General features: G+C 35.2%; 3 protein-coding genes across 6 annotated transcripts; all 3 read right to left on the bottom strand.

Moving 5' to 3' along the window:
• Positions 1-4,063: 4,063 nt before the first annotated feature.
• LOC116197624 lies at positions 4,064-6,118 on the bottom strand. The gene is made up of 2 exons (XM_031527804.1): positions 5,273-6,118; positions 4,064-4,323 (listed from the first exon to the last, which is right to left on the bottom strand). The coding sequence occupies exon 1, from the start codon at positions 5,720-5,722 to the stop codon at positions 5,273-5,275; it is 450 nt and encodes a 149-aa protein (XP_031383664.1). The 5' UTR covers positions 5,723-6,118; the 3' UTR covers positions 4,064-4,323.
• A 1,694-nt stretch (positions 6,119-7,812) lies between these two features.
• LOC116196659 lies at positions 7,813-11,654 on the bottom strand. 4 transcript variants are annotated; one of them, XM_031526515.1, is made up of 7 exons: positions 11,494-11,642; positions 11,247-11,331; positions 11,053-11,150; positions 8,910-10,298; positions 8,742-8,810; positions 8,454-8,652; positions 7,813-8,149 (listed from the first exon to the last, which is right to left on the bottom strand). In XM_031526515.1, the coding sequence occupies exons 3-7, from the start codon at positions 11,053-11,055 to the stop codon at positions 8,079-8,081; spliced, it is 1,731 nt and encodes a 576-aa protein (XP_031382375.1). In that variant the 5' UTR covers positions 11,056-11,150; positions 11,247-11,331; positions 11,494-11,642; the 3' UTR covers positions 7,813-8,078. The 4 variants fall into 4 exon arrangements, with proteins under 4 accessions (XP_031382375.1, XP_031382376.1, XP_031382374.1 ...); XM_031526516.1 differs by having other exon boundaries at positions 11,293-11,331; XM_031526514.1 differs by lacking the exon at positions 11,247-11,331 and having other exon boundaries at positions 11,494-11,654.
• Positions 11,655-16,537: 4,883 nt separating this feature from the next.
• Positions 16,538-17,398, bottom strand: LOC116194586 (zinc finger protein ZAT12-like). The gene has a single exon (XM_031523437.1). It carries the CDS (start codon positions 17,256-17,258, stop codon positions 16,704-16,706), a length of 555 nt encoding a protein of 184 aa, XP_031379297.1. The 5' UTR covers positions 17,259-17,398; the 3' UTR covers positions 16,538-16,703.
• Between the last annotated feature and the right edge of the window lie 6,024 nt (positions 17,399-23,422).

Here is a 23,422-nt window from a genome sequence, read left to right as displayed (position 1 = left end):
GCTAGCAATTTTACTTTTTCGATCCTTTTAACTCATGTAAAATCATTCCATAATTAAATTTTCTCAGTAATCTTCACATTTTCTATAATCCAACAATCCCCGAACCATACGATCCACATGAGACATATAGTGTTTAAACAAGTGACATTATTGATGCCGATCTATATCTATATCTACATACTATATATAAAAGTATGATAAGTTTCTTTAATTTTTAATATTTTAAAAATGTCCTTATATCCGCGTGACTTTTCATTGCAACTTTTCGGCTCATGATTTTTGGTCGCACATTTTCACTATATATATAAATCGACTCTTTTTATTCATTGCCCATTTTCAAAGCTTTATTGTTTTGCATATCTCTCAACCGAGTTAGCTCTTTATCAAGAGTATGTTTGTTATATATTATTCATAACAATTTGTAGTTTCAAAATTTCATTGCATCACATGTTCGTTTTCAACGTCTATTGTCATAACATTTTCATATGTTCTTTATCTCATCGCTATGAATTGCATGATTATTTTCAAAATTTCATGTTTTCTCCATTTTTGTTCCAAAAAATATTAATATCTTTCGTAAATTTTTACGTTTCTTATCATAAATTTTACTTCCACACTTTTAATGTGCTTTGTTAGTATGACTTTTTTCTTCACACACTTTCAACTCTCTATTCATTGTTCATTCTCAACATTTGTTGCCTCACATATTCTATCTTATATTGCTTAAGCTGGGTTAAACTTTGTACATTTCTTCTAAAGTACAACCCTTTCCGAAGTGTTTCTCCAACTTTTGTTTTTCCTTTTTGCCCTTGGTAAATTAACAATGTTACTATTCTACCCTTTACTCAAATAATACTAATGCTACTAAACATCATATCTTTCCAATAGAATCACAGTCTTTCATTTGTTTTAATAGAAAAACTAACTTCTATGTATTATTTCTCATGACCTTTCGACTTCAAGGTATCATTTCATACTTTTTCACTATAAAAACTATATGGCATATTCTTTTGCATAATTATTCACTCTGACAAATGCATCAAACATGAAATAACTTCTTAATTCAATGCTCATGGTTCTTCTCTCCCCTTTCCTATTTAAATTTGTATCTTTTCTCTTTTCTCTTTTGATTTTTAATTACTTCTCTTTGTAATTATTCTTATTCTTTGACTTTGCTAATTTTTGAAAAAAAAATTCTCGTATTCTCTTTCTTCGACTATAATTCTTTTATTATTTTTTTCAAGTTTTAAAAACTAATGTACACCTATTTTTTCTCATGATCTTTTGCTTTCAAGTCACAATTTTATACCTTTTCACTATATAAATTACCTAGCATGTTTTTTCTCATAATTATTTATTATGATGAAAGTATCAAATATAAAATAACTTCTCCATTCAACGCTTCGGTTTCTTTCTCCTGTTTCCTATTTACATTTATATCGATGGATTTTCTAAATTTATATTAAGAATTTTTTAAAATTATTTTATAGATTGATATTTTCTGATAATTTACTGATATATATCTTGTTATTAAAAAATATATTTTTTTTACGAATTTTCAAAATTTATATTAATATATTTAAAAAATTATTTGAGACGTTTTTTCATCAGTAATTTTTTTTCAAAGTCTCAATCAATTTTTTTATGGAATTCTATGGAAATAAAAGTATGCAAGAGAATAAAAAAAGTAAATAGAAGAAAAGTTTCAGAGAAAAGAGATACCGTATTATTAATTTATTTTTTATTTGCTTTTATTTTCTCTTATCTTATGTTTCTTCTTCTCTCCTTATTCTTATTCTTTTCCTTTCTTCTATCCACAGACATCGGTTACCGTTTTATCCATTGCCACAGTAGTGCCTACCACCACCACCACCTGCTAACAATGTTGCACAAACTTAAAGTCCTCATGTTGTCAATGTCTACCTTCACGAGCTCTAGGTACATTTTCGTTCTTACTCTTCAAGGGTACGTATGTTAAAAGGGAGAGATAAGTTGCTTTCAATATAAATCTAATATTGATTATCAATACAATTTATTAGTTTACAACTAAAATTAAATTATTCTTGTGCCTTAGATGGGATCTAGGTGTATTATTTGTTTTTTATTTTATTTTATTTGTTAAGCATAAATTAAAATATATAATATGAACTACTAAAACAAATTTGTATATACATAAAATTAGGTCCGATCAACTTCTTTCCAAATTTCTTTCTTTAAAACTTAAACCGACCCTTAAGGTCTTTAATTTTTGGAATTTTTAGATCGATTTAGGTCGAATTTTTCTGAATTTTCAAGTTATGGGTGTCATTGCAAGACTATTCGTGAAAATAATATTTCGATTAATTATTTTGTAAACTTTTATTAAAAATTTAAATTTATTTCTCTATTTTTTCTTTAGGATATTCTATTGATATGAAAGATCAAGTTAAAAAAGTATATCAACTGAAAGTTTTTTCTTGAAATAAATTATTTTTAAATTGCATTAATTTCATTTTTTAAAAATCATTTCCAATATTTTAATAGTACTTATCAAATATTTATTATTCATACACTAGATTTTGCACCAGTGCTATGCGCAGTGTAAAAAAAAGCATAATTTAATACATTACCACTGTATTTTCATCATTAAATACCATGTGTAATTCTACATAGTTGTGCTATTATTTAAAAAATTATAAAATTTTGCTATGAAAATTGAGAAAAAATAATTTTTTAGTGAAAGAAAAGAAAAATAACTTAGGTTGAGATAGAGATGTAGTGTGGGTTGAAGAGAAATAAGTAAAAAAGTAACGTGGAAGATGATTACGTGTAAATTGATGGAGGAGTGGAATAAGATATATGAGTTTAAATTTGAATATTTTTATTTTTTCTTTCAGTTTTACTTTTTTTCAATAGAGTAAAAGTAATGGGGGCATAATTTTGGAAGATTGTACAATAACTGATACATATATTTAGATGTAGTGACTTGTCATTAGTATGTTAATTTTGTGTATACTTTTTTATGTTACACATATGTAAATACTATTATTACTATATATACATATATACGTTTCCATCGAATTTAATATTATTTATTTATTTTATTATAAAATTAAATGAAATATTTTTTAAATATTATAGTTTCCTTTAATAATTTTTATTTTTATTTAATATTTAAATATCCATGAGCCTACTTGGTAGATTTTCATGTGTCATGTTTACAATATTAGTGCCATGTTAAAAAAATCCGTTAAAATTGATATGAAAGGGATGGCACACTAGACGTTATAATAAACTCATAAATTGTAATTTTTTCAATTAAAAAGATTCGTGCTATAAATAATCAAAAGGCCATTTTTTTTTGTTTTTTGGGTCATCAATCCTCATAGATGTTATTTACTATTTTTAATTCTTATTTATTTATAAATTAAAGTAAGAACAGATTTTTAACTAGAAATGGTCACAAATCCATTCAAAAAGAGATACTATTATTTTATATATTTCTATTTCTAAAAGAGTTTTCTTATATATTCTGCCGTTCGAGTACTATGTATTTTAACCTTCAAAGAAAGTTTCACGTGCAATTCACGTGTAAATATACTATTATATATAGATATAGAGCAAAGTTTTGTTAATTAATGATTTCCTGCTACTGGAGCATGCGGGAAACAGAAGCTTCCTCCTTTGATAATGGAGGCTCGTTACGGCCGATTTGAGGTTCGCCAACAAACAAAGTTATATGGGCCTGAGTTGGGCTAGACACCAATACATGGGCCATGGCGTCCTCACTCTAAGATCTGTTTCCATCAACGGTTAATTAAGGAGAATCATGAAAGTTTGTATCATAACCCCCCCATCATTCACTCGTCCACAGTCCGTCCTAATCCGTGATTAAAACAATCTCGAAAAATCGTTCCTAATCCGCAATCTGAACAAACTCGAAAGGAGGGCGATCATCTGTGGGATGACGGAAATGGCGAATAATTGTGCTGGCACAACGAATATTGCAAAAACAATTTCAATTTTAAATTAAATTGATTCCCAAGCATCACCACCTTCCGTTGTTGGATGGAAGAACCCTACTGCCTCACAAATTCTATTCGATAGCATTCATTCTTAGCCCGACCTATCAAACTTTCCGGAAAATATACAGTAGGCTACGATTTATCCGTCCATAAGCATCTGTTTGCTCAAACCAAGTTAAAATACCCCAACCAAAAGTAAAGCCATAATGCTAATATACGGTGTCACGGATTGATCCTACAGCAAGCAATATCATAACGAAAACGGCATTTTAACTTCATCTTTCCCATAGATCCGCTGGAGCTCCCTCGCAGTATGATGCTGAGACGAAAGAGAGAAAAAAGTAAGACAGCCTCCTAACACCTCAATAGAGCAAAAATTTATGTTCCATGCCACTGAGTGTGACAGATATCTCTAGGTGTACTTTTTGGTACGAATATATATAGCAGTGCGAAACATCATATTCTTTTATTGGCTGCAGCAGCAAGTGAACAAAACATCGACAATTTTTAATTCTCCCTCGTATGATGGAAACAGGAAAGTAGAATGGTCGTAGCCATTCTTGTTTGGATGCGGGTTATGACAGGCTATGGAGGGGTGGGTTATGGAGAGTTATTTTATACAATTAGAGTATAACAACCCATCATAACATTCCATAACCCGCTATAATGCTCAATCCAAACAAGCAAGTAGAGTATGAACTCATGCAACACTGCCAAGTTAAAGCATAACTAAGGTGGCTCCTTAGCACATCTTCTTAACATTTCTCAGCTATAAACTCATGCAACGCAACACTGTTAAGTATTGTTAAGTAAACAGATTAATATCTGCACGCACATCCAGGGAAGCAAACCAACTTCCTTCAAGGATATCCATAAATGTTGGACCTCAAAATCCAGCCTAAACCTTCTGACAAGCTCAATATGAACATATAACAGCTAAACATCTAATGAAAGCGGGACCAAAGGCAAGAATACCTTCAGCTCAGCAGCATTCGTGGTTGTCATCAACTGCAAATCTATTAGCAGACCAAAAGCAATGGGCCGGCCTCATGTAATGTAAGAGCCTTCAAGGAAGTCAATATAAAATGCAATAGTGTGCACTGCTCGATTACTCATTTTCAGTGTGCATTCCCATTGCAGAGGTGAATTGTAGGCTTGGTCCATTCTCTGCTTAACTTTCATTTTCAACAGGGTAGTGCTTTTGAAGCATCCTCACAGAGAGAGAGAGAGAGAGAGAGAGAGAGACGCAAAAATAGCCAGCTACGTACCTATGGCTCCTCCGATCCAGCATCGGAAGGCCTGGCCTTCGCCGACTCAAAGGAGGTAACAATGCTGTCGCTGTCCAGGGCGGTCGTCTGGGGTGGCTGCTGGCTCCGTTGGCCAATCCCGGTCAGCTCCTGCCCCAATGGAGTGGCAATATGGGCTGTCTGGGTGGCAGTCTCTGTCTGGTGGCTCACTCGGTGAGCAACGCGGACCAGCCCCTCGCTGAACATGGTGGCAAGCTGAGACAGCTGCTGATTCTCCGTCCAGATAGCAGTCCGAGCCAGCTCTTGGCTCAACATGATGACAATGGGGGCCAGCCCCTGGCTCTCCGTTTGGCCGACAGCTTGGGGCGGCCGTTGGCCCACCCGGTGGCCAATGCGGGCCAGCTCCTGGCTCCCTGTCTCGGTGGCAGTCCGAGCCAGTTCTTCGCTTAAGAAGTTGGCTACCCGGGCCATACCCTCCCTGTGTATCTCCGGAGGGGACGACAGTCCTCTGCTGGCGCCACTTGCAGTACATCTTTTGCTTCAGAAAATTAGCTAACCTTTGCAAAGCTAAGTGAGAGTAGACTAAATGTCTAGATTTAAACAAGAACTTTTGTCCATAGAAAACTTAAAGTCTTTGCATACAATGAATGAATGCGCCGAGAAAACTAAGGCCAACAACAAAAAATTTTGTTGCCTGCAGTAAAACACGAGTGCAATGAAGAAGAAGTAAAACTAGCCTGCTTTCTGACAACCTGAGGAACGGATGATCGATCTCTCGAGGTTGGCTGGAGTAGGCATGGAAACGTCAGCCCCAGCAATCCTCTCAAAATGGATAATTGAACCTGGCAAACATCTGCCCAAAGCCAAAGAGAGATAATTATGACTCGATAGTACAAGTGTGGATCCAATATCATCATCCAACAGAAGATGCATTAGAGATAATTAAGAATTACACGGGATAGTGAGATGATTCTTTGGTCTTATTATTTTCTGTCTTTAGTTGTTTTAAATTTTTTTAATTCTAAAAATAATTTGTTTTCTTTCCATTTCCTTCATTGCTATAAGGAATTGTTTTCAATATCGAGAATATAATTGGTGTATATCCAACATGAAAAGACATTGCACCACGAATTGAGGGGAAGGCCATCGGGAAGCTCTCGTCAAACGAATGGAGAGCTCTTATATCCGGGAGCCTGCTTTAAATATCTATAATAGATATTTTGTCTTTACTTGAATAAAGTTAAATTATTATTTCTAGAAAAATTTATCATATCTATGGAGTCGTGTTTAGATTAAGAAATGTGCTTTTCTACAAATAAAATCCCTTATCTATCTATGAAATAATAATAGTTAAGAACACTATATATATATATATATATATATATATATTAAACCTATCATATCTATGGATAAGCAATTTTCGTTGATCGCATATAAATAAATTATTGAAAATACTCACAAGAACATATATATTATATATAATGTACGACTGCAAATTTTCTAATTTATAGAGGGATATTTATATATTAAATAATGTTACTTTCTTCAAAAGATAAATATACATTTTGGGTAATATCACCTTCTTGGGGCAAGAATTGATATTTTTATATCCTTTACCTATATCTAATTTATTTATCATTTCATATTTTTCATTTATTAATCGCTTCTAAATTTAAATTATAAATTAATATTAAAACTACTTTGAGTAAGTGAAAGAATTTAAGATTACTAAATCATATGGAATTTTTTTTAATATTTTACCTTAACCAAATTTACTTTAATTCATTAGAGTTTATTTATTGTCTTAAATATAATGAAAGTTACATTTTCACATTAAATTTTTATGGTCCTTTTATATATACACATGCATATTTATATCTTTGTGTCCAATCGCGCGCATATGCACACATATCATCTAATATATATATATATATATATATACGGTTAAAATAATTTTTTGTGTACTTGTCTAAGGTTTCTTATATTGAAATCAAATATTTTTGTTACATAAGAACTTCTACTTATAATTTTTATGAACTTTTACTAATAAATAATTCAATACAAGTGATGCTTTTTTTTTTCCAAATTTATTATTATTATTATTATTTATTATGTCTCGAGTTTATAGTAACGTGGCTAAATATTTTCAAACTTATTTTGAATTTTAACACAACAAAAATTTTTTTTTTTGGTACCGTGATATTTTTTTTAAGTATTGGTACCGTGACAGATAACAAGCATGATTACCAGCCCGCAACACTGATGGTCTTTCGAGGCCTAAGTTATATGGACACCAATAAATGGGCCACTGTAACCTCTTTCTAAGAGCTTGTTTCAATTGTTAATTAGGTGTTTCACTTGCAGATTAGGGAGGATAATGAAAATTCGTATGGAAACCGTCCATGATTCACCCCTCCATGATCCTTCCTAATCTGCCATGGTTCACCCCTCTATCAAGCTTCCTAATCCGCAATCCAATCAGTCTCTTAACATCTGCCAGAGGAAGGAAATGGCGAGTATTTCCGCTGTCACAATGGAAATTGCAAAAATATTCCGAAGCATCACCACCTCCAGTTGTTGGAAGGAAGAACCCTACTGCCTCTCAAATTCACAGTGAACCTTTTCGATAGCATTCATTCTTAACCCGACCCGTCAAAGTTTCTGAAGAAATTTACAGGCTAGGATTAACCATAAGCATCAGTTTGCTCAAGCTAACTTAAAATCCCCCAACCAAAATTAAAGCCATAATGTCACTATACGGTGTCACAGATTTATCCTGCAGCAATATCGTACCAAACAAGCTTTCCAGTGCACCAGATTGCACACCTCAACACGGCATTTTAACTTCATCCTTCCCATAGATCCGCTGGAGCTCCCTTGCGGCTGCTTGGTATGATGCTGAGAAGAGAGAAAGAAGTAAGACAACTTAATATAGGTTATGTGGTCCCGTGAAGAGTGCAGCTCCACTCATTAATTAATGCTATGAAGGTATTTGTCCTACCACGACGTGCATAGACAACTTCCTAACACATAAATAGAACAACGTCCTTAAAAATTTATGTTCCATGCCACTGAGTTTGACAGTTTTGGAACAAATATATATAGCAGTGCGAAACATCGTATCTTTTATTGGCAGCAGCAAGTGAACAAAACATCGACAATTTACATGTTCTCTCCCATGGAAACAGGAAACTAGAATTACCTTTCCAAATGCGGAAATTCTTCTGATTAATAGGAGAACCTGTGATATTCTGAATCACATCAAACAGCATCTCTTGAGGGGTGTTCTTCAGCTCCTGGACCACGGCATAAATGGTCTTACCATTCTCAAAGTAAATGTGATTATTCGGATGTTTGGTCTTGCAACCCGCATGACGCTCAAATTCATAGGCATTCAGAGACTGCACAAGGTCATTTGGATAAAGTACATAAGTTTCTGCACTCATACATATTGCCTTCAGTATGAGAAAGTGAAAGAAACAATCTTTACCTTTGAGTGGTTGCACTCGTTACATCCACACAGATACCCAGTCCCTCTAATGACTGCCTTGAGATTTTTCTGTCAAAACGTAACCATTATCAATTTTCAAGATAAAATGAAATCAGTAGAGGAGGTTATTGATTTAAAATATTCAGTGTTTAAGAGGCTTGAACTTACTTCACGGGACCAGGAAACATACTTCACAGGGACCCCATCAAGCAGGCCAGTGGATAACAAACTTTTAACGTTTGAAGGAAAGTTGTTTGCAGGAACCTTCTTAACTGCCTTTGTCTTTGGGGGATTGTCAGTTCTAGAGTTAGCCTTTGAAGCCGTACAACTATTCACAGCTTGGTCGAGATTTGACTCTATCACCTCTTTAAGGCAGGGCATTTCTGAACCTTGAGCCGAGCCCTCATTGTCTATCACTATCTCATAATTCCCAATAATTGTACCAGATGCATTCCCCTCGGGTTCATCACTGAATCCTCCAAAAGAAATCGTATTGTGGTCTCCCTTGTAACTGTGTCCCATAGATAAAATCCTTGAATCGCCCTTCTCATATGTGGCACCCATTTGACCAATATTAGCATCAGCCTTGTGGTAGGTGTGACCCATTGATATCAAACTATCATTGCCCTTATTGAATGAAGGAGCCATCGACATGAGATTTTCCCCAGGTTTTCCATAGTTGTGCCCCATTGAGATAAAATTACTTTGTTCCTTATTGTAGGACATGCCCGTGGATACATTATTTGTATCTCCCTTCCGATAAGCTTGACCCATCGAAATGAAACTTCCATCACCCTTTCCAAATGGCTGGGCCATTGATAAGAGGTTCTCAGTCCCCTTGTTATAATTTTGGCCCATCGATATGAAGTTCCCATCTTCCTTGCCGAAGGTCTGACTCATAGGAATGAAATTCTCACTTGCCTTGCTATAGCCTGTGCCCAGGGAGTTATTGTTCTGATCCCTGTTTTCATATGCAGGGCCCAATGAAATGGTGTTTCCATCAGTCTTATATGAAATTCCACTGTTATCTGCCCTTCTAAACGAATTGCCCATGGATGCAGATATACTGCTGTCAGGCTCCCTGACTTGATTGATTTTCACTTTCCTGTGTCCACCAAAATTGAGAAAAGACGAGGGATCTTCATTGCTGTGGGACATGGATAAGTTCACGGAGGAATCATTTGCAAACTGGTCCTCTGTAAGCTTTCTTCCCATAGTAATATCACCGGCATTAAAAGGTGCCATATTTCTATCAACTAAGTTGCCGGGGCGTATAGGCTCAGATCCAAATAGTCTATCTGTGAACTGGCCAGGAATCGTATGAAAGTTTGCATTATTGTCCCAAGAAGGCATACTCATTGAAGCAATATCAGGAACTGGTCTGCCTCCAATAGTCTCCATCGCCTGTCTCTTGTTGCTGAACATTTGCGGCGCTGTGCCATCCACAAACCATTGATGGCTACGCTTAGGTTCTAGCTTGCCTGAATTTTCGTAGCTCATTTCTCCATTGCTCACACACCTGCCATCACTAGGCATCCAACCCTTTTGCTGGAAAGACTGAAAAGCATGTAGGAGAATAACTTCTTAGCCATAAGAAAGATCCATTATTTGTTTGATGAAAAATATAAAATCTATCTAAAGTACAAAGAAGTTTGGAAAAGAGTTCTCATAGTCTATGACCACTGCATTTACTTCAACAACTCAAGATTCTTCAAAATTATAGACGACAAGAGGAATTCAGTAGTGACCACATGAGGTACAGACTATTACATGAGACTGGAAGTAGTAAAACTAACACGAGAACAAGGCTGGAGAGGCACTGGACCTGTATCTAAACTGAATATTCTTCTGACTAGAAATTACACTTACAGGTTGCCAAAGCACTAAACACTCAATCAATCAAGAGCAGATGCTTCATGGGCAACACGCAAAGAAAATGAGAACTCCCCTAAATTACAAATGCATCGACTCTAGCATGATAAGGAACCACTCACTTAGCAGAGCATGCATAAAGTCATTAGCCTCTAGACATCCATTACAGGGACTACAATATTTTGCCTTAATCAAGCCTAACCATACCCTAGAGTTTGAATAACCCGTCGACCAACATTGCAACATCGGCAGTTTCACATAAAGATCGAAGAATGAGATTCAACGGTATATACTATCCCCAAATCAAAAAGCTTGTGGACACTCCAATGAACAAGTTCATCAATGGCATAAAGAACTATCAAGAAACGAGCATGTATCGGAAAAGATTTTGAGCATTGTACTGTGGGAAAAAAAACATGAGGAAGAATGTCACGGCTACCATCTTTGCGCCGGCGCGGGCAGCAATTTGAAGACCTCAGTCGGCAAAGCTTACTCCTTTACCCCTCAAAGTTTGACCCGCTTCTTCAATGTACCATTCTGCACACAAAACCCACTCATCGGGAATCAGAAGAAATGGAATTGAAGCCTTGATCGACTTTGCTGGAAATTGGAACAGCGACAACACCAATAAACCTAAACGTGAAACTCTCAGAAGAAGATCAAACGACAAGGCGCTTGCCACATGGAACATGCAACGGATGATCGGAGCAGTACGGCACTGCAGCGGCAGAGTAATGGAGAGTTCATGAGAGACCGAAGATGAGCTAAGGAGAAATTTGTCGGGGCAGAGACACGAGCAGAGAGAAGACGGTACAGTTGAGTGAGCAGGGACCAAAAACCTAGAAATTGCGCCGGCGAGAGGGTTACTGAGAGGAGATACCTATTTCGGAGGGGATTGGAGGCGAGGTGATAGCCGGTGACGTCTCCGGCGCCGGAGAAGGAGTACCCTTTTTTTACTCCAATGTCAGAATGCAGAGAAAAGGACCTGCCCGTGACAGTAGTAAGATATATGAGAGCAGCAAAGGAAACCGACGAGGGATAAAAAAAAAATGGAAGTAAAGAGAAAAAGATATTTCAGAGATTCGGTGCCTGATGCCTATCATTACATCTCTAATCCCTCGCATGTGAGCCGTACAAAACATGGGTTTGCTACGCTTTTGACTCGAGACAATCATGACTGACGATACTTGACACGACACGATACTTTTAATTTTAGAAGATCGCATGACAATAATTCCTTCGAGATCGACGCAATGTTTTTTTTTTTTTTAATTTTTTTGCTGGATTAGACCGACACAATGGTATGCGAGTGACGACTCAACTTCATTGTCTCATTATATTGGATAGAATGTATGTGTGAAAATATCCTAGAACTATGTCTTTTGTCTAAAAAGAAAGAAAAAAAGAAAAGTGAACTATGTCTATTGTCTAATGGATGAATTGAACTAGGGAATAATAACTAGTAGCTTGAATAGCATAACGTCTATAGGTTGTAATGTAATTTTCGTTTTTACGTGGATTAGAAGTCAATGTAGCCAAAAAAAAAATAATCAACGGAGCTCGAATCACGTCTAATGATATTTTTTCTCTTGTTCTTTGTTTCCTTTGGTATGATTTTTCTCTATATGATTCTCCACGGACATGATATGATAAATTTATAGCTAATTAAAATTAAGCGGGCGTGCAACTAGACTTATTGAATCTTTCTATTTTCTAAATGCCCTCTTAATTTACGAGATTTATAGTAATGAGTGACTTTTGTCATTCAAAAAGACACTTTATATTCCTCTAGAGGAAGGATATTTAATATTTTAACAATAAATTTACAAAGATTTTTCGTGTTACATAGAAAAAAATGTCTATAATATAATTAAAATGCCATAAAATATGTACTGAAAATAAAATTTACTTTAAGATAAGATTTGATCTTTCACACTAGTATCTATTTCAATAACATTTTGGGTGAAAATTAGAAGTTAAATTTATTTATTTATTTATTTTTAAAAATTGGCCATTACATGGAGATAACTATTTGCAAGAAGAGAGTGAAATTGGCCACGTTTTTTAAGGAGCAAATAAATAAGTCTTTTAACAGTAAACTTTAGTATAGGGAATACATGGCGACGGTTACAATATGAAGAATTCCCTTAGATAACAGCATAGATATAGATTATTCTAGTCTTAATTTAATGGTCATTATTTATCAAAAATTGTTTAGGAAACCAAAAGTTACATTACAAAGGATGTCTTTCTTTATAATACCATAGATATAGATATATACCGATATTTTCAAGAAAATTATCAATTAATTGTATCCACTGTGGGAGTTATTTATTTCATTCAACATATACAATACATACAATTTATATATATATATATATATGCACGTATATGTAGCATGCATGTACGAGTAGAGCAGTCAATGTTCATGTCTGGTGTGGTAGATTCGGGGAGGCATTGATGATCTTATTGAGTTTGGGATCCACTTCCAATCCCAATGACTCCAATCTATCTATCCATGCATGAAGCCGTGGACTGCAGTGCCCGCTGCCAAGAACAAGTACTGAGCCCGGCTGCCACGTGTCGGACCATCATGCGACTTGCATTTATTTCTGGTCTATCTAATGTAAACGTAATTGTCTTGTATTGTTGTTGATTTTGACTGCGGACATTTTTGTTCCAGTGTGCGTGAGGCGCGTGATAAGGAATAATTGTATTGTATTCAGATCGATCTGAATTGGGCCAGCCCATTACATAAAACCATACATTTGTAAGATATAAATGGGCCTCAATTTTCCTGCACAACAGGAATAATTAATCGGCCCAACTTTACTCAGACCGGCCCATCTTAAATACACGGGCCGCATTTCTTTCTCTGTTTGCTTGTCCCGATGTCACTAGCATCCTGCCTCGGGTCTCCAGGGTGTGCCCCGAGTCGAACGCTGCCAGGTCGATCCCTTGATTTGCCGGACTAATTCACATTCAAGTGTCTCGAGCTCGGCTAAGGTGACATTTGAAAACTTTACGCTCAGCTAGGCTCGACTCGGTTATTTCAAAGCTCTTCTCCAACAACTATTTAAGCCTTCTTTTCCTAGTCCTCCTCGATGGTAGGGATTTTTCTTTGTATACATCACCAAAAATCAGAATATCGGCTCCCTACAAGCCAATATCAGAGCAGTGATTATCTTCAGCAAATAGGATAAAAACACGCGGTACGCCCCCTCACATGCTAGATTTGATATTTGGGTTCACTTAAGAAGAATTCATTTAGATTCTGTTGTTTGGATTAAAAAAGATACAAAAATTAAATTACCAATGCAATATTCGCGTTCGATTCATGTGGGTCAAAAATCAAAATCTTATAATAAAAAAGAACTGGCATTTTTCTAATTGAAAATTTGGTCAGAATTTAATTCAGTTGGTTGTTATAATGATATGATATTTCAAAGTCCTTTATAAATAAGTTACTCTAAATTAAGATACTTTTCAAACAAGATTATTAATTCGTTTCAATTAAATTCATAAGTATTTGAAACAATATAATTTATTTACAATCAAATTCAACTGAACTGAAATCAAATGAATTCAAATAACTGTTTTATAAGAATTGATTCCAAGCAGGGTGGTAATCTTATAATAAAAAGTAGATTCATATGTAAGCTTTTTTTTTTTTGGTACCACCATAGGCTCCCGATTATGAATTCTAAAGTATTTTTTAATTGCTTAACTAATAACTTTGAAAAATCGAACTCCTTGCTGACTAAAAGAAACGTCCTCCAAGCGCGTATGCGTGGTACATGCAGATTTAAATCATACGTATGAAATTACGTTATCATGCCATCATTTATCTTCTCCTACACTACTCCTCACAATGTCATCATAAATCCATCGCAGGAAAAAAAAAGTGATAATTATGATATGAGAATTGCGTCATAAATGATGTCATATACATTTTGCTCCTTTGGTGTTCTTTTTTTTTTTTTTTGGGATAGGTCCTTTGGTGTTCATATATTAATATATGAAAATTACGTATTTCTCCCTAATCTATACGGAGAGACACACAACAAATTAAATTTCTCAATTCAAATAGCGAGAGGATTTGGAAGGTCCCGTTCCCTTCAAATTCGTCGATCCAAATGTTGCATTACAAATATTCAGTGGACTTCATAGGTGGTGATCTTTTATAGCACATATTTCTTTTCGATCATATTAATCACTCATTCAAATTAGTACTTAATATTCTGCAATAATTATATTTATTAGTATCAATTACTAACAAAAATTTATTTGAACTCCGCAAGCAGTCATTATTTTTATTTTTATTATTAGAAAAATTACACATTTAGTCCTTTACTTTTACTTACTTTTCCATTTTCGTCCATTTTCTATTTTCTTTTCTATTTTTGTCCTATACCATTCATTGTTTATCTGTTTTCATCCTTCCATTAACTATTCCATTTAAAATGCTGAATTGGATCTTTGTGGATGCAACATAAATGACACATCAACACATTTTTATTTTATTGAAAATAAAAAATCCAAAAACGTTAAAAAATAAAGATAAAAAATAGAAAGAACAAAGAAGAATATGAACAACATCACAATATTACTTCTTTCTCTTCCTCCCGGAACCAAGCCAAAGTAACAAACGAATCCAACTTTACTATGTTCGCCTTCACTCAACATTATTTATCATCTGAGATCTAAAATAGAGCGTTCGAAAATTTATATAACTCATATTGGAAAAAGGCCCAAATTGATAAATAACAAGGAAGAAATATATGACATATGAGCGAACGAGATGAATATGATAAAGACTGAATAGAGGGTGTAGATTCGAATTTTATAATTTGACAAATCTTCATGGAACTCATTCATCTATGGAATGAATATGCTTCAATAAAACAACACTAGGCAGTGAAAGAAGAATGCAGTGAAATTGGGGATTTGCACGATTAAATTAGGTTTTTGTTAATTTGATAGGTGTCTAAGTTGATTTTAATTAGGCTTTTCTTGGATTTGAGAAATTGATTTGCTTAAACTGAATGACGAAGAGGAAGAGTTGTTGTTCATAATATTCTTTTTTCTTTGTTTATGGATCTTTGTTCATCTTTTTTTTTTCCTTTTCTCACTTTCATTTTTCTGATAACATTTTTTTATATTTTGGATTTAATATAAATTCTTTACAGAGATGAAATGTCATGAGTTAAGCTGCTAATTTTTTCGGGATTACGCCCCATCCATCTACAAAAAAAAAGAGAGAGCTATATTTGAACCAATTTCATTCTAACACTACCAATTGCTCGATCTGGTTAAAGTGGAGCAAATCGAAGTATCTAATGTGTCACCGATGGAGAACCCATGTGAAGCCAACTCAGCAAAGTTAATGGAGAAGTTAACCGAAGGATGATTATAAAAAAGTAATGTAAGGTATAGGATGAAAATAGAAAAAAAATTAAGAAAAGGATGAAATAAAAAGTGAGTAAAAGTAGAGGACTAAATGTGTAATTTTCCCTCATTATTATTATGTTTGTTGAGTTAATGGCCATAGATGTTTTCTCTGATCGTGCATGGAACGATTAGACTCGATCCACGACTTATTCCAAATTAAGGTTTTCCATATACTCAATTTAAACCATATGGAATTGTTATCATTTTCAATCAATTAATATTGCTCCTCTTATAGGACCATTTCCAACAAAATACTATACTGTGATTTTTTTTTTGGGTAGCTAATAACTATTGTGAATTAGTTGAAGTAAACATATCTAACCGAAAATGATTGAATTGCGTCCTGATTGACAGCTAGTTATTGCATATTTGATATCGAAACTAGGATATACTTAGAAGAAAATTAACCCGCCCATCATACGATCAACAAGGCAAGCCAAACTGGAACTGAGTATTTGTGAAGCAGAATAAAATATCAAGAATTGGCCTGTCGTTCTTCTAATTAATGAACATCATGTATTTATGTATTGAAACGAAACAAAAATATAGATAAAAAAATTTCCCTATATTCACTATCAGGAGAAATACAAGACGTATGTATGTGTGTGTGTGTGTGTGTGTGTGATATGTGCACATATATCATAGGAAACAATCAAGAGCGGGTGCTGCAGCCTTCCCAAGCCTAAAGTTCGTATCATTCTGCGATGGAGTCAAGTTCAAATCCAAGCACAGGACCCTCTGGCCATTCGACTTCTTCACGACCGGTCCCACATGCCGAGCTGTCAATGGTGGTGGAGGGAGGAGGCTGAGAGCCGTGCTCAGGGTCGCCTCGTGCGGGTGATGGTCATTCATGTTCAATCTGTGCCTCCTCATGTGGCCTCCCAGGGCTTGCCCAATCGCGAACTCAAGCCCGCACACGGAGCACTCATGGGTCTTGGGCTTCATGGGTGATCCAGGCCCAGCGGTCTCCTGGTCCTCAGGAGGGTTCAGCCTCGGCTTCTTGTGGCTAGCCCTGTGTCCCCCCAAGGCCTGGAACGAAGGGAACTGGCGGTTGCAGGTCTTGCACTCGAAGACCCGGCCAGGAGACAAGTCCCCCTCAGCCAGGTCCACATCGGGGCCTCGTGACAGCGATATCAAGCAGTTGGCCATCGAGATGCTATCGATAAACTCGGTTTCACCTATGGATCTCTTCATCGGCAACTCTTTTAGTCGGCCAGGACAGTTGTTTCTTGAAAGAAACCCTAGCTAGCTCCAATACTTAGCTTAGCTTAGGTAAATAAGGCAAGCAAGCAGAGATTGGAGAGAGATTAGAAAAGAAATAAAACTGTGAGGGGATTTAGGAGTTGAACGTTTTATAGGCAGTTATTAAGAGTCCGTCTCAAGTTGGCAACTTGTGGGAAGGAGTTGAGTGTATTACGACTTAGTGTGGTTGGTTCTTGGTTGACCAAAGTGGAATGACGTATTTGCCCCTCTTGCTTGTGGTGTAAGTAAGCATTTCGAGTCAGATAAATGGCGAGACCGGTGACACGGGTGACTTACGTGGTGGGAAGATCTAAGTCAGACTTCTACAAGGCCCACCGAAAAAAAACCACTTCTATATATATGTTATTAACCGGTGGGAGCTCTATCGTATAAACTACGTGGTAATTAATGATTATGTTAATTTTTTTTCTCCCGAGGAGAAGTCATTAGTAGCCGGACCGTGTGAATGAGCTTGGCCAAATCGGGGCCGTTGGGGACTATCGAGCCATGGGGCGAGAGTGGTCACGAGCGTGCTAGTGTTTGGGAGAGTGGTCGCAAGCCTTGAAGGCTTGTTTGGTTTTAGGATTAAAATTTTACTCTATCAAATCCAACTTTATTCTTTCACAAATTCAATATTATAATTATTACTGTTTTGTCTTTTTATTTCTTTTAATAATAATATATCACTCATATTTTTTTCTAAATATTTTTATAATTGGTTTTTTATAATAAATTTCATATTTACTTTACATCTATATATATATATATATTCTCATACATCCATATATTTTTTAACATTTGTAATAATTATTTTTTATCTTTTCTTATTCTTCAAAATTGAGTTGAGTTAAAATCTCAATTCAAAAATCAAATACACCATCAATTTCCGTGAACTTTCAGACTTCTAGAACTAGAAGACTCCAACGTACGTATTTTCTTATTTGGCTTGGGTGTATGTGTGTTTGTGTCTGAAATGATCTGAAAGCTATAGAGAACTTTGAGGCGAGTCAGAAAAGGAAATTGTGGGCCAGACCTTTATTTATTTATTTGGTTGGATAAAATTCCGAGCATGCAAGGAAATCTAATTTTTGCGTACCTTCAATAATGGAAAAAGCAAAAGATTTTTCCAGTCCACCGAAAAAAGAGAAAATTGATCCTTCCAACTAATGTGCGTTGATTGATTTAGGTAATTCGACACTTAATTTTTTTAAATAAGATTTAAAATTTGAATTTTGCATAAATAAAGATAAATTCTCTATTAAGAGAGATTTACCCCAAAAAATAAATAAAAAGGAAAAAGCTGACTAGCGAATTCGCAAGCTTTAGTTTCACACACAGTCGTTTGGTTATTGTTATTGTTATGTATCAAAACTCACTTTTTTATCCACTTTGTGTTAGCCTCATGATGATGAAAGATTGAGCTGAATACTGTAACTAAATTAATTGAGAAAAAATAATAGCTTTGGAAAATTAAATAAATAATACATAAACAGAGAATTATCTTCTAATTAGAAATATGCCACCTTCAATATTTGCTGAACGATATATATATATATATATATAGACACACACATAACAATTATGTATGAGTAATGCGATGCCCAATTAGTGTGCCTGGCTTATATATATATACACTAAGATAACTGTACAAAATTACAATATAGTTCCTATAGTGTGAGGATATCATATATATATCCCTAATACTCCCATCAATATATTATAGGCGCAGTTACGGACATATTGCTACGATGAAACTGAAATAATGAAAGTGATACATTTTTAGTAAGCATATCTGCAAGCTGTGAGGATGTGTGAATATATCGAACAAGAAGTTCTCCATGTGCCAGACGTTCTTGAATGAAATAATAGTCAACCGCAATATGTTTGCTGCGATGATGCTTAACGAATCAACGACAAGATATGTAAAACTGATATTATCACAACACGCTATGATAGGTGGAACTGATATTATCACAACACGCTATGATCAAATTCGGAAGATGAGTTCGGCTCAAGGGCAGTTGTTGATAGCGGTTGTTTAAGGGCAAGTGACAACGTGTAGGCAAAAAGAGGCCACACATTGCATGTGAATAAGTGTTGAAGATATAATCCCATATGAAAAAGATATATCAATATTCATTGGTTTATATAAAACTTGGGAACCACCACTAAACATTTTGAGTTTTTAAGTGGATATGGATCTAGACCCGTATAAGTCCAATGGAAATTCAATAACAATAATAATATGCAAAAAAATACGTATCTAAATTCGATGTCAAAAGCTGGGGATCACTCTCTGCGTATGGGAGTCTTGGGATGTCCGATGAGGTGAGCATGATGTCCAATCGAGTTCATCCCTTACCAACTATGGAGTTGCTGGGTCTTCATACCGATGAACTACGACCATACTGAACCCTATTTCTCTTATACCAAACTTTTGTGCACTCTCTGAAATAAAATATCGGGTTTGGATTCTTATCGATTACATGTATTCTCTCATATCAAATATATTTCAATAACACGAGCTAAAGTCTATATTAGTTTACGCAGGGTTCCTACATGCGAGCAGTTTGGTATATGGCGATTCCTACTCCTACTATCATCATATTAGAAATTCAAAATCTGCCAAAATATAGATTGAAAAAGAGTGACCTAAAAGTTTTCGTGGAAAAGTTTGTTTCTAATTGAAGTTGTTTCTATGGGATAGGGATTGACAACGTCAATAACAATTACTTTAATTACTTTAATTTAATTGTCTATATAACTAAATTTCTTGGTGCAAGTTAGTTTAACAAAGACCGGACATGTACGGAAGGGCTCAGTCAACAGGAAGTGTGCTACGTTATATGCCGAAGCTTCCGATGAAGTTAACTTCTTCTGCTGTCTCTTTTCAGCTAATACTTCTCAGTTCTCTCCATCACACGGATCAATTTAAACCTCACTCCAAAGGAAAACCCTTTCGTCAAGGCCAATATTCCCTTATTCTTTTTTTTCCCCCCTCTTTTTAAACTTCTTTTTTTCGTTAACATCCTGAGAGGATGGATCTATCTAAACCTCACTCCAAAGGAAAACCCTTTCGTCAAGGCCAATATTCCCCTACTCTTTTTTTTTTTCCTTTTTAAACTTCTTTTTTTCGTTAATGTCTTGAGAGGATATTGATCGCAAGCGATTCTTGGTAGTGTCTTTCTGTAGAAAACACGGTGTCGGGACTGATCTCTACCAACTAATTAAGAAATATATGCTGTACCTCCGGTCGATGTCTTCTTGCGTCTACTGACCGTTATATAAGTTCATTTTCTTTTTAAGAGAGAAAAATATAATTACCTCTCTCCATCGAGAGATAAATATCCCTGTTGAAAAATAGGGAGGGGAAAGGAATGGACGTTTGGAATGGACGTTTGGGTGTGATGTCATGAAAAGAGACTGCTTCCCGTAGGCAGCATCTCATTACTTCTTCAAACGCTATTAAACTTCGGGCAGTTTCCTGGTTCTAGAAGTGACTTTAACATATGAAAAATTATATGATAACGTGAGGAAATACCAATTAAATTATAAAAAAATAAATGATAAATTATACAAAAAATTCTAAGTTTTTAATTTTGTCTTAGTTTTGCCATTACTTTTCATTTTTGACCAAAAAAATCACAAGTTTTAATTTGTTTCCTTTTCAAATATGGCACGTCGTTTGCCTTCCGTCTAATTACTTATGTGGATGTAGCATCGACAATTGGACCCCGGTTTGCCAGTGGAGAAGTGACACTTATTTAGAAAATAAAAAATGGACCCCTTACTATTCATAATTTTGCAAACTTGCCCCAACTATCTCTCTGCAGCCCCTCCCTTATGCAATTCTCTCTCTCTCTCTCCCCCCCCTTTCTTTCCCCTCTGTTTTCTCCATGAGCCACCGCTTGATTATGATATTAGCGATCATGGGACTTCAAACTTTGAAATTTAGATAATCAAATTCTAAACACAAATAAATATATTAGTGAGGAAGCTCGATAAGTTAGGAGCTTTTCTCGGGTGAAAATTGTTCCCATCGAACCATAGCTTTTTCCTCCGAGAAAGCTTGGAGGACCCCTCTTGTGAGCGGCAATGAGGAAGTACAAAAAGAGAAATAGTTTTGGATCAGACATCATCAACCTAAGAAGATCAATCATGAATTCCATAGAGTTCCTTGTTCTTGGGGCGGAAAAGAGGGCTGCCATGGTAGCCATACTCAAAGGGTTCGACATAAGTCATACTTTCAACATAGTTGGACATTTATATTTTGCAAATTTCAACTTACAATCATCAATGGATATTATTCTAAATATTGAGATTCAACGAAATTTCTCATGAATCGAATAATGATTCATTTCATATCAATGTCATTCATTTCATATCAGTGGTTGCATGGATCGACATCTCTCACCAAGTAGCTCCCCTACCGCTCGTGAGACCCTTTGATCTGACGTACACATATACAGCTGTGAGGGGGAGCCAAAGGTGGAAGCTGAAAGGAGAAAAAAGAGAGGTGGCGGCGAAGGTATTGGTGGCAGATGGTGAGAGGAGAGAAGGAGAGAGATGGGAGAGAGTGAATTGCATGAGAGAGGATTTGGAGAGGGAGATAGTTGGGGCAAGTTTGTAAAATTAAGAACAATAAGGGGTCCACTTTTATTTTTCAAAGGCAAATATTACATGTGTCACTTTTCCATCAACCAACTGAGGTCCACTTGATAGTATTATCATCCACATAAGCAGTTAGATGGAAAATATGACGGAAGGCAAATAGTGTGCCATATTTGAGACAAAAATAAAAACTTATGATTTTTTATGTCAAAAATGAAAAGTATTGTTAAAATTGAGGCCAAAGTGAAAATTTAAAATTTTTTGTGTGGTTTGTCCAAAAATAAATATTAATTATTCAAGTAATTGACATATGTTAATTATTCTCTTAATTGTAGCAAAATCGAATTGTTTCTTCTTCACCGGATAATTGTAAGGTATTAACCAAAAAGTACAAGGTACTAGCTAAGGAGGCGAATTAGAAAAGTAAAATTTCCAAATTGGTGGATAAATATCAGTAATTTCATTAAAAATTGAATAACAATATATAAAATTTTCTTAAATTAAACCCCAAATTTTAGGGGCAATTGCGGCCTCAGTCCATGTCCCTTTACATATTTATATTTGTGTGCGTGTGCATGTATAGAATTTGAATACAGAGTCAGTGCCGTGCAGTTCAATTCATACTTTTAATCTTATCCAAGCCTGGTTTTCAATTCATAGTATCTCGCTTTGCTTCTTTAGTTTACTTCTTTCACACACAATTATACAAATATATAACATAAGTGCTTACATAATCATTATCATATACAGACAAAACATACATGCCTTTGTATATTATAATAGACAGATAAATATATAACAAGGCACATTTCAACACATTTAATTGCCATTAAAATTCAAGAAGACTGACTTTGTAGGCTGTGTTGGTAGTTGATAACTTGGTGGAGTGGGATACGTGAGTGTTGACTGTGTTGAGCAAGTAGGTTTGAGCCCACATCACTAGTTATTGTATTGCCTCTTATGCCCTTCACAGTCGAAATGATGTACAATTATGCTCATGTTGTCATTGTAAATTTTGTTAGATAAATATGCTTACATGTAGCCATCTATTACGTGCACTGTAGCTAGGGAAGGTCTAGTGATTTCGAGCAGCTTGGGAGCAAGTTAATCTTAACATCTTATTTGAACTTCTACTTCTAGTATGACTCACTACAAGAATTAATTTATTCAGCAACTAAAAATTTTGGTTGCCAAAGATCTAGAGTTAGTTGCCAAATCCTATTGTAATTAATATCCTTTTGGTGGCACAACTGTTGCCACAACGAAGTAGCTGAAAGCTCTATAGACTAAATTTTTGTTTAGTTGCTAAATGCAATTTTTTTTGCAACTAAGGAAAGATGAGTTGTTGAAGATAGGTCTTTTAACAACTCCAATTCACGGTAATAAATTTAAAATTTTCATGGTTACTTGTCAAATTTGGTTCCTATAAGATGATTTTAAGGTAACCATTAGCTACTACCATATTGGTCGCTAAAATTTGGTATTTTAAAAACCAAACAACAACT

The sequence above is a fragment of the Punica granatum genome, chromosome 2 (assembly GCF_007655135.1).
Source record: "Punica granatum isolate Tunisia-2019 chromosome 2, ASM765513v2, whole genome shotgun sequence".
NCBI lineage: Eukaryota > Viridiplantae > Streptophyta > Magnoliopsida > Myrtales > Lythraceae > Punica > Punica granatum.
Note: the sequence above shows the minus strand (reverse complement) of the source record. Positions and strands in the feature narration are given on the sequence as shown.